Source organism: Micromys minutus, assembly GCF_963924665.1.
Source record: "Micromys minutus genome assembly, chromosome: 11".
NCBI lineage: Eukaryota > Metazoa > Chordata > Mammalia > Rodentia > Muridae > Micromys > Micromys minutus.
The window spans coordinates 44,549,901-44,561,873 of NC_137980.1; the positions used below are offsets into that span (position 1 = coordinate 44,549,901).

Below are 11,973 nucleotides of genomic sequence, written 5' to 3' on the forward strand. Positions count from 1 at the left end.
TGGTAATCTAAGCCAGTCATCTCAGAAAGATCTCCTGATAGTTATTAGCTTGCCCTCTGATGGCTCCTGACATTTTTCATCACCATCCAGACTTCCTCAAAGATGCATTGACCAATGAAAAGTGCACATTGTTAATCTCCGTGTGGTTGTAGCTTCTGCAGTTTCGTGATATTATTTCTAACTTTTATCTATCATGGTCCAATGAGATACAAAAAGGTATTTTATTATTTGGAGTTGTTAAAACTTGGTTGGGGGTCTAAATCATGATCTGTCTTAGAGAAAGTCCCATGGCTTAAAATAATGAGTATTAACATCAGCTGTGTAGATGTCTGTTAGGCATATTTGACCTGCAGTTATTTAAACTAGAACTTCATTACTTTTATCTGTTTAAATAATCTCAATACCATCAATACAGAGGAGAGTGGGGCTATCGAAATTGTGTGTGTCTTGTTCTTTTATGGCTGGTGCTAAGAATATAGTAAAAGGAAAAGTTAAATGAAAATAAATAAATCATTCCAAAATGACAGAGAATTGAATAGGCATATTTCTGGATCCTATACTATTAGAATCTTCCAAGCAGATGTGGAAGGGTAATAACATGAGTCATTACTGGAGTCCATGATGTTTCCTGCTGTTCCAGCGAGTATTTTGTGCAAGCTGGGGCTTGGCTGCTTCAAGGCTCAGTCCTCAGCCTTCGGGCCGCGTTCTTATTACAACCTTGCCTTCTTCAGGTTCCAAAACCATTGCGTATCCCAGTGAATTTTCAGCCTGTGGATTTGGCAGTTTCCACTCACTCTGGAAGACGTTCACCCAGAGACAGCAAATGTCCAAGCCATGGGGTGACATCTGAGAATGTCAGAGAGTGGTGGGAAGTGAACCGAGCAAAGAAGTCTGCACTAAGGTGGAGGTGGAGGAGCCAGCCCTCTCCTGCTTTCAGAGCCTTCTTTGCAGTAAACATCCTACAAGAGGAGGAAGACTGGAAAACCAAATGAATAACTGTGCTCAGAGAGCTCAGACTTACTGTACAACAAACCATAGGTGGAACAGAGAGCTCTGTAGGGATGAGCAGCCTGCCAACTGCAAGCACCTGGCTCTCAGGCTCCACAAGTTCAAGGTGATGGGGTTTCCTCTTTGCCAGAAGTTGGCAGAACTGACCACAGTGCTCTTTCATTTGCAAGTTTTTATTTTTAGTGATAATATCTTAATAAATGTTATTAAAAGTAGAAAAGGTTCTATTTAAATTTTTTGATGTTTTAAGATTATAATATAGTATTATTCCTGGTACCCACAGATAAGTCTAGTTCTCACCACTGACCAAAGAAATTTCTTTTTGCAACAGAAAAAGACCATTAAAGAATAACCTGACTAAATAAAGAGAGGAGGCCTGTTCTAATCCAAAGACCTATGAGATAATTCCTGCAATTAAGATAAGGTTTTAAAAGTAATTTTCTTCTGTCTTGGAAGTATAATTTGTCTATACTTATGACAATTATGAGACTCTATTTATTTCATTTAATTCAAATTCGATCCAAGGATTTTCCTTCTCCATGTAGCACTATACCGAGATGGTTGTCATTATCATGCCACTGATATTCTTTAGATATCATGAATCTTGTATTTGACTTTATCAACACTGTGCATTCATGGACTACAGCAGTCTATGATAGATATTATTGGGATCTATTTGGATGTGGAGCCAGATTCTCCTGATAGTTTTTACTAGATATTACATGGTTTTCTTTATTCATACCATGAGCTTTAGGGTTTCATCTTTACCTCCTGAACACACTGAAAAGGCACACACTTTATTTTTCAGCTACTAACAAAAGCCATTTTCTAGAGTCAGTCTTCCACAGGCCAGGTCACCATACAAGAGTTCTTCCTGGTATGTTGTCAAGGGAAGTGCATGGGATAATAGAGAAGTTAGCAAGGAAAGGAAATAATAGTACTCTTTGGTAATGTCAGATCTTGTGACTGGCATCTCTACTGTGAGTTATCTTCAGGTTTAGGACACAGAGATAAGATAAGGAGGAGCTCAGGGATCCTAGATTAAAACCAGCATCCTCATGTTCTGTTGGAGAACTTAGTGCCCGGATCTTTGTTCTTCCCTTGAAGCTTTACCTTAACCCCTTCCACACGGCATTCTTCCAGTAAACTAACATTTGGAAATAGAATGACCTAAAAATCCTTTTCACCAGCCTTCTGCTGCATCCGCTACAAGGCTGGGTTGAGTGCATGCAGGCTTTCTGCAGAGAAGCTTGCGTCTTTGGTGCTCTGCCCAGACACCACTGTCTGCCTGGGAAGCTGAGGCCTGTCTTATTGAGCATCCAGGGACTTCTCACAGATGCAGGAAACGTCAGGTTTCCAGGAAGTGGACAGGCTCCCACTGCATCCAGGCTTCGCACATTCAAACATTCTTCTACTAGCACATTCACCAGGGAGAGCAGACATCAGCAGTGAGGGCTGGCGGGTGTTTCTCATCTGTAAAGGGTTTTCCTTTGCTAAGCAGGTAATGTGGGTTCCTAGATGATTTCAGGAAAATAAGGAAACGAGGAGGTCAGTTTTCTTTCTCCATATTCCAAGTCTTCCTGTCTCTAGCCAAACACAGTAAATTTCTCCCATATTTGAACTTCCCTCTGCAGCTCCTCTCACTCTTGAGATGCAGCCCAATGCTGACTCTCCTGAACACATAGAACACAAAGGCCTCTTGAGCTGCTCTCCATCCTGCACATGAGGGCCACCATACTGCACACAGAGTCTCTCATCAAGCTATGAGTGACAGGAAGACAGGAGGACTCTCGACAGGGCAGTAGTAAGGTTGGGCATTTGACAGTTACTTTTAGGCAGGTATACCTAGGCAATTTTTGAAATTGTCTTTGGACCCCATAAAGTCACTTCTTTCCTGTGTCTTTTTTACCAGTATGAACAGACATTTCAGTTGAAACAGACCTGTGACCATCTCATTTGAAAAGAAGCAAAAATTCACTTCCTATTTTGATAGAGCATTAAACTCAAGAAAACGCTGACAAGACCCTACATTGAACTATTAAACATTGGGCAAGCCATGGTTATTTCTGTGATCTCTGCCTTGAATTTCCCCCTAGAAACATCATGCGATGATCTTGAGGTGACGATAAAGATTTAAAGGTCTTCTGGAACGTGTGGGGGTAAGACAAAGACTCCGACATCATGTATCTCTAGTTTCTAGGAATGTTTACAACATCTCCTACTGAGAAAAAGGGAGAAGCCAGCAGGCCAGATAAGTAAGGACAGGTAATGCTTTTTCTGACTTCAGCCACAGTTCTGCACCCAGCAGAGAACATATAAATGAGGAGATCAGCTGAGCTCTCAGTGGAGACCCTTCTTGGTAAGATGAAGTCCATCTTCTTCAGCCTGTTTGTGTTCCTCCTCCTGAAGAAGCAAGCAGCTGGGTTAGAAATCTATGGTGAGTGCAGGGAGCTGCCTGGCTGAAGGCATCTGTGAGAATGTCCATAAGGGTGTTCTGGCAGTGAGAAGAACCCTCCATGGGGTGATCTTCTTGATAGACTGAGTTTTCTCTGCCCACATTCACATGCCTGTGGGTACATCAGTGGGTTGATGGGGGGAAATTCTGGAAATAGACTTGAGAGGAAGCTGTAAAGACAATGTAACTCAGATTCTTGTTATCCATTACCAGGTGGGACAAATGGACATTTTCTAGTAAAAACATCCCCACTCATGTTTTTCGAAAAAGGCCAGTTCCTCTATGGGCACAAAGAAGAGCAGGAAGAAGCCCCAGAAGAAAACATCTTTGTGCAAACTAAGCACCGTGCATATGGCCAGGATGTTGCTGCTGACATGGGAGAGGCTCCCAGTTCACAGGAACAGACAGGTTTAAATGAAGACATCATTTGTGATGAAGAGGATGAGCTTGCCCAACAAAAATCCCAGCTGCAATCCCAGTCACAAACAAAATCCCAAACCCAAGTCAAATCCCACCAAGCCCAACTGAAGTCCCAAACAGGCCAGCTAAAGACCATAGGGCAGGTGAAATCACAAACCAAGCTGAAATCCCACGGAGCTCCTCTGAAGTCCTACAATGCACCAGTAAATCTCCGGCAAGTCGTGACTCGGCAAATCAAGGGCAAAAGATATGGCCTGGATGAAGACCTGGCCCAAGTGGGCCAACAGCATGCAAAGGTTCACAGGCTCAAAAGAAAGCATGGCCAGGCCAGGAAAACAGCAGCAGCCTTACCACAGTTTAGACACCGCTCCCAGCCCTATCCTGGGTACTTTGTGCAGTTTCAAGAGCAACTACATGGCAATGTTCATCACACAAAATCTGTCCACCATGGTCCCGGGATGTGCTACTGTCCAAAGGGAGGGTTAATCCTGTACCAAGACACCTTCACTGGATAATACATTCATTAATCTCTCAAGAATTAGGACACATTTAGTGGTAAGTATCTTAGCAAACAGGATTGTGATCTACCCCAGTGTTTCTAGGTGGTGCATGATAGACTCCCTGGGCACCCATGGGATTGTAGTGATACCTACAGCAGTGGATGTGCTTAGTTGCACCCTTATGGAGTTGAGCTCCATCCCCTGCTGAAGCAAGCAGCACCTGGTAGAGGCATAGAAAGCTCCCTGGGCTGTTAGTGTGTCTGAAATCCCTCTCTGTAGTATTTTGTATACATTTCCTTTGCTCACTTGTAGCCATAAATTCTTTGGAAATGCACCACTTATACAATCACATATATTTACAATGTGTGTGGGCTTTTTGTTTGTTTGTTTATTTGTTTTTATTTATAACTTCTTATGCTTTGGATTCACAAGGCTTGGTTTTTGCTACATTGTCACAAAGTGTTCTTGGTTTTGTTTTCCATACCAGTTATCATTCCTCAATGTCATGTAGGGTACACTTATCCTTTGGAGAACAGAGACCCATGGGGTTTTGTGGCACCTTTGCGAATGGGGAAATAAATAACCCCCAGAACCATCCTCGTTTGTGATCCAGGGGCTTTGAGAATTTGGGCTCAAGGGTGCTAAAGAATCATTTACAGGGGTTGCTTGCTTTGTTAGGAGAGAAGTCTGTAGCTTGGGGAGTAAAGGGAGGTTCTACCTTCACATATGCATTAAGGGGCAAATCATGTGAAGAGAAGGCAAGCAACAGAACTATAAGTTCCGTGGTCAGCGGCCAGTTCCCCAAATGACAAGGGACCTGGTCACACTTGCCCCTGTTCGCTAGCCCTCACTAACCTCTGTTGCCATCTATCTCCTCTCTCCATAGGAGTCACCTGACCCGTGTGGACTGTGATGTCCTTAAGATCCTGGCTGCCCTTTGCACAGATGCCTTGACCCACCCACACATTCCTTCCTGAGACTTTCTTAAGTTGGAACCACCTCATGCAGGTGCTCTCTAATAAACTGAGCCTTCCTGACATCAATTGCTTTTTTTTAAGATGTTGTTTTCCAACCAAAATAGAATTATATCACTTTCCCCACCCTTCTTTTCTCCAACCCCTTTCCAGTACCCTTTTTCCATCTTTTCTCGTGCTCACCAACTCTCAAATTTATACCATCTTCACTTTTGTGTATTGTTCTAAAATACGTATATATGTATGTATATTCACAAATATATAAATACAACTTGCTGAGTGTGTGTTGTTTTTCTGCATGTGATTTCAGGGATATGACTGCTCTGAATTGTGCAACTAAATGTGGGGCTAATTTCTGGAAGAGACCAATTCTTCTCCAAGAGTCATGAGCTGCCTTTGCTCCTTGTTTGGGGATGTTGAGCCTTGAGTCTTCTTCTTTTGTTTAGTATATATATTGACATTGCCATCATCTTTGTCTTGTTTATGAAACATTTTCCAGTGGATACTGTTTCACTGCAGGCTTCCTCATACACTCCTTTTGCTTTTTAACCTCCAATGTACCCTGGGCCTTAAAGGCAGGATCTGTGAAGTAGGCCTGCAGTCCAGAAACCCCACTAATCTCTGCATTGCTTCCAACTGTGGTGGTTTTTGGGATGGTCTCCATTTCTTTAGAGAGGTTGTTTAATGAGGAGTGGCAGCTAAGCATCTCTGTGAGTATAAGGTTCAGACTTTGGGGAATTGTGTTGGTTTAGCAACATGGTGGTAATTGATTCTTATCTAAAATCATGGCCTCACTAGCTCTGGGAAGTTTCATAAGTTCCCAGAACAAGACGTGATTTTCCTCCTTTTGAATGAGCCTATCTCCGACTACACATAAGTTAACTACTACTAACCTATGAGTTACAAATGACAGATGCTAGCCCTTGTCCTGGTTCCCAGGCATTGCAGTTAGGTAGGACTGTTTAGTCATTGCCTTCCCTTAGCAGCTCTCATTTTCTGGTACCACGGTGGCCAAGACCAAAGGCAAGAGGCCTTCAGGTCAGAGCCAGCTCATCATCTGAGTCTTGTCTCCTAAATGTACAGTGTCTTCGTCTACTCCCAACCCCTGAAAGGTAACCAAGGGCTTATATAACAATGTAAGCCACATGAATAGTTTGCTTTGTTTTGGCAGTGACTTGGACTATACAGACCAATCATAATTAAAAAGTGTTTCATGTCTGGGACTGAGCTTTTCTTTATTGTATGGTTCTATGGTGAGCACTGTTAACCCGTCCTCCACCTATGACTCCTTTGTATGTTCCTGGGTTTTGCTGTTATTTTGTGTTGTATACTTACACCCAGGGATGTAGAGCTAGGAACCACAAATAAGAGAGAACACATGGTGTTTGTCTTTGTTGATCTGGGTCAGATAGCTCAATCTAATATTTTCTAGGTCTGTCTATTTACCTTCTAATTTTGCAATTTCATTTTTCTTCACAGCGGAATTGCCTCCCATTGTGTATATGAAACACACTTTCATTTTCCGTACTTCTTTTGAAGGGTACTCTGGTTTCCTCGGTTTCTCAGCTATTGGGAATACACTCGCTCTGAACATGGCAAAGCAAGCAAGTCCCTATGGAGTGGAGTTCTGAGTCCTGTTCTTAGCGTCTTGAGGATTCTCTGGACTGATTTCCAGAGTAGCGGCACCGATTTACATTCCCATCAACAGTGAATAAAAGTTCCTCTCTCTCCACATATTCTCATAACTGCAGCCCAAAAAAACCAAAAAGGCCAAAAAAAAAAAAAAATACACAAGAGAAAAGAAAAAAAACAAACATTTACATGCAAAAGAAGAAAATTAAATCCAGGTCTATCACCATGCACAAATATGAGATCCAAGTAGATCAAAGATCTCAGTGAGGACCATGGACAGTTAAGGGGTATGGGTGGAGGGTGGCTTCTAAATTGCCTATGTTCCAATAAATAACCCCCACTGACATTCATTCAGGCAAACTTAATCAAGCTCAATGGGTTTTTTTTTTTAAGACAGAAAAAGACATTAAATCAGAAGAAAGATTGTTGGGAAGACGAAGGACCAAATGCATATGTGAACGAAGTTATTAAATAAACTAGATGGCAGAGTTCTTTGTGTACCCTGTACCTCACCTGAGATCAACCCTACAATCCTTTTCCTAATGGGGTTTTGGAAACCAACATCTTAGAAATGTCAGAAAAGATGTATTTCAGGGGACTAGGGCAATTGTTGAGATTGTTGTTACAAATTGTGCCAGCTTAATAAAGTGGCGGTTGTAGATTCCCCTCCAATATCTATGACTTCATTAGCACTGAATAGTTGACTGGCTTTTGCAGTCATGCTTTCCTTCTTGTTGAGTGAGCCTTATTACGTTCAGTTAGAGAGCTCTTGGTTACTGGCAACGCATATGTACCACTACGGTACTCTTAGGGTTGCTGTGTCATTTTGGTTGTTGCTATACACCTAAAGTCTCACCAACATGTCTGCCTAATCATGAGCCAAACAAGGATGGCATTGAGAGATGGGCCAAAGTGGGCAGGAATGGCCTATGAGGTCTAAATCCTATGCAAAGAACTACAGGTAAGAAAAGAGTGCTTAGAGCAGGAGAAATCATTTACTCAGAAAAGAACACACCAATTAGTTATGCAGTGGCAAATGTCAGCCCCATGTAATAGTAACAGAACAGGCCGTGAGGGGGGCAGGCCATGGGGGGACAGACCATGGGGGAGGCCATGGGGAGGCAGGCCATGGGGGGACAGGCCATGGGGGGCAGGCCATGGGGGAAGGCCATGTGTGGGGAGGCCATGGGGGACAGGCCATGGGGGGGCAGTCCATGGGGGGGCAGGCCATGGGGGGCAGGCCATGGGGGAAGGCCATGTGTGGGGAGGCCATGGGGGACAGGCCATGGGGGGGCAGGCCATGGGGGGGCAGGCCATGGGGGGGAGGCCATGGGGGGTTAGGCTATGGGGGTGGCAGGCTGTGGGGGGGCATGTAGGAGAGTTTGGAGGGAGGAAAGAAAAGAGGGAGATGTTATCATTATGTCACAAACTAAAAATAAAAAACCCTCACTTTGAGGAAAACAAATATTGAAAATTTAAATGTCTATGTGTGCCAAGTGCTTTGAGTCTCCTGATGCCTGCATGTATTCCAGTCTAGAGAAGTTTATCCATCCCTCCATTCAACTATCTTCTCTTTTTCTTGGTTTGTTTTCAGAAGCACATGTCTCCTATGCTGACATATGAAACCTCAACCATTCCAGTAAGACAAGGAGCTCTAATTTCTTTTCTGTTTCTGTAATTCAAACACTTTTATTTTTATTTATTCTTTAATCTTTTTTGAAGTCCAGATTTTATCCTCCTCCACATCCCACACCTCCTCCCCCATCAACAAGAGGATGCCCCTTCATCCCACCAGACCTCCCCACTCCCTGGGGCCCCAAGTCTCTCGAGGGTGAGGTGCATCTTCTTTGACTAAGTCCAGACCCAGCAATCCTCTGCTGTGTCGGGGGCCACATATCAGCTGGTGTGTGCTGCCTGGTTGGTGGCTCAGTATCTGAGAGATCCCAGTGGGGGTGGGGGTCCAGGTTAAGTTGAGACTGCTGGTCTTCCGGTAGAGTTGCTCTTCTCCTCAGCTTCTCCCAGCTTTTCTCTAATTCAACCACAGGGTCACCAGCCTCTGTCCACTGGTTCGGTGTAAATATCTACATCTGACTCTTTCAGCTGCTTGTTGGGTCTTTTGGAAGGCAGTCATGATAGGTCTATTTGTGGCACACCATAGAATTAGTAATAGTGTCAGGCCTTGGGGCCTCTCCTTGAGCTGGATCCCAATTTTGGCCTCTCACTAGACCTCCTTTTCCTCAGGCTCTTCTCCACTTTTGTTCCTGCAGTTCTTTCAGACAGGAACAATTCTGGGTCAGAGTTTTTGACTGTGGATGTGATGGAAACCCCATTCCTCTGCTTGATGCCCTGTATTTCTACTGGAGGTGGACTCTACAAGTTTCCTCTCCCCACTGTAGGGTATTTTATCCAAGGTCCCGTCCCTGAGTCCTAAGAGTCTCTCACCTCCCGGGTCTCTGGTACATTCTGGAAGGTACCCCCACCTCTTACCTCCTGAGGTTGCCTGTTTCCATTCACTCTGCTGGCCCTCAGGGCTTCAGTCCTGTTCTCCCCAACACCTAATCATGTTTCCCTCTTCCCTTCCCTGTAACCTTTCCCACCCAGGTTCCTCCCTCCCTCTGCCCTTCTTGTGACTGCTTTCATCTCCCTCCCACGTTGAGGCATCCTCTCTTAGGCCCTTTGGCTTGTTATCTTTCTTGGGTTTTGTGGATTTTATCCTGGGAATTCAGTACGTTTTTGGCTAACATCCACTTATTAATGAGTACATACCATACATATCCTTTTGGGACTGAGTTACCTCACTCAAGATGTTTTCTATTTCCATCCATTTGCCTGCAAAACCTGTGATGTCCTTGTTCTTAGTAGTTGAGTAGTATTCCATTGTGTAAATGAACCACATTTTCTGTATTTATTCTTCTCTTGTGGGACATCTGGGTTGTTTCTAGCTTCTAACTATAACAAATAAGGCTGCTATGAACATAGTGGAATATGTGTCACTGTCTCATGGTGGGTCATCTTTTGGGTATATGCCCAAGCGTGGTATAGCTGGTTCTTTGGGTAGATCTATTTCCAGTTTTCTGAAGAACCCCCAGATTGATTTCCAGAGAGATTTTACCAGTTTGCAATCCCACCAGCAGTGGAGGAGTGTTCTGCTTTCTCCACATCCTTACCAACATGTGTTCTCACTTGAGTTTTTTTTTTAGCAATTCTGATTGGTGTGAGGTAGAATTTCAGGGTCATTTTGAATTGGGTAGATTTTGAAATAACTAATTTAACTGTCTAGCTCTCTTTTAAAATTTTTTTTAATTTTCTATTGGATAGTTTTTGTATTTACATTTCAAATGTTATTTCATTTCCTGGTTCCCCCCTCTCCCATTCCCCCTCCCCATTCTGCTGTGAGGATGCTCCTCCTCCCACCTCAACATCCTTGTATTTCCCTACACTAGGGAAATGAACCTTCACAGGACCAAGGGCTTCTCCTATTGATGCCAGACAATGCCATCCTCTGCTACTTATGCGGCTGGAGCCATGGGTCCCCTCCACCCTGTGTGTACTCTTTGGTTGGTGGTTCAGTCCCTGGGAGCACTGGGGCGTCTAGTTGGTTGATATTGTTGTTCTTCCTATGGGGCTGCAAACACTTCAGCTCCTTCAGTTCTTTCCCTAGCTCCTCCACTGGGGTCCCTGTGCTCAGTCCCATGGCTGACTGCAAGCATCTTAATCTGTATCAGTAAGGCTCTGGCAGAGCCTCTCAGGAGACATCATATCAGACTCCTGTCAGGAAGCACTTCCTGGCATCAGCAATAGTGACTGGGTTTTGTGGCTAAATATGAAATGGATCCCCAGGTGGGGCAGTCTCTGGATGGTCTTTCCTTCAGTGTGTGCTCCACTCTTTGTCCCTGTATTTCCTCCTGTGAGTATTTTGTTCCTCTTTTAAGAAAGACTGAAGCATCCAAATTTTGGTCTTTCTTGAACTTCATAAGGTCTGTAAATTATATCTTGGGTATTCTAAGCTTTTGAGCTAATATCCATTTATCAGTAAGTGTATACCATGTGTGTTCTTTTGTGTCTGGGTTACCTCACTCAGGATAATAGTCTCTAGTTCTATCCATTTTCCTAAGAATTTCATGAAGTTATTGTTTTTAATAGTTGAGTAGTACTCCATTATATAAATGTACCACACTTTCTGTATCCATCCCTCTGTTAAAGGACATCTGGGTTCTTTCCAGGTTCTGGCTATTATAAATAAGGCTGCTATGAACATGGTGGAGCATGTGTCTTTATTGTATGTTGGAGCATCTTTAGGGTATATTCCCAGGAGTGAAATAGCTAGGTCCTCAGGTAGTACTATGTCCAATTTTCTGAGGAACTGCCAGACTGATTTCCGGAGTGGTTGTACCAGCTTGCAATCCCACCAACAATGGAGGAGTGTTCCTTTCTCCATATCCTCACCAGCATCTGCTGTCACCTGAGTTGTTTTTGTTTTTTTTTTAAGCCATTCTAACTTGTGTGAGGTGGAATTTCAGGATTGTTTTGATTTGCATTTCCCTGATGACTAGGGACGTTGAATATTTCTTTAGGTGCTTCTCAGCCATCTGATATTCCTCAGTTGAGAATTCTTTGTTTAGCTCTGTACCCCATTTTTAATAGGATTATTTGATTCTCTAGAGTCTAAATTTCTGAGTTCTTTGTATATATTGGATATTAGCCCTCTATCAGATGTAGGATTGGTAAAGATCCTTTCTCAATTTGTTGGCTGCTTCTTTGTCTTCTTGACAGTTTCCTTAGCCTTACAAAAGTGTTGCAATTTCATAAGGTCCCCTTTGTCGATTCTTGATCTTAGAGCATAAGCCATTGGTGTTCTGTTCAGGAAATTTTAACCCGTGCTTATGTGTTCTAAGTTCTTCCCCACTTTCTCTTCTAATAGTTTCAGTGTACCTTGTTTTATGTGAAGGTCTTTGATCCACTTGGACTTGCGCTTTGTACAAGG

At 43.4% G+C, this 11,973-nt stretch overlaps 1 protein-coding gene across 1 annotated transcript; it reads left to right on the forward strand.

The window, feature by feature from the left end:
• Nucleotides 1-3,372: 3,372 nt before the first annotated feature.
• On the forward strand, nt 3,373-4,398 carry LOC308427422 (seminal vesicle secretory protein 3A-like; the record flags this gene model as incomplete). The annotated part of the gene is made up of 2 exons (XM_080925556.1): nt 3,373-3,445; nt 3,677-4,398. 2 exons carry the CDS (start codon nt 3,373-3,375, stop codon nt 4,396-4,398), a joined length of 795 nt encoding a protein of 264 aa, XP_080781682.1.
• Between the last annotated feature and the right edge of the window lie 7,575 nt (nt 4,399-11,973).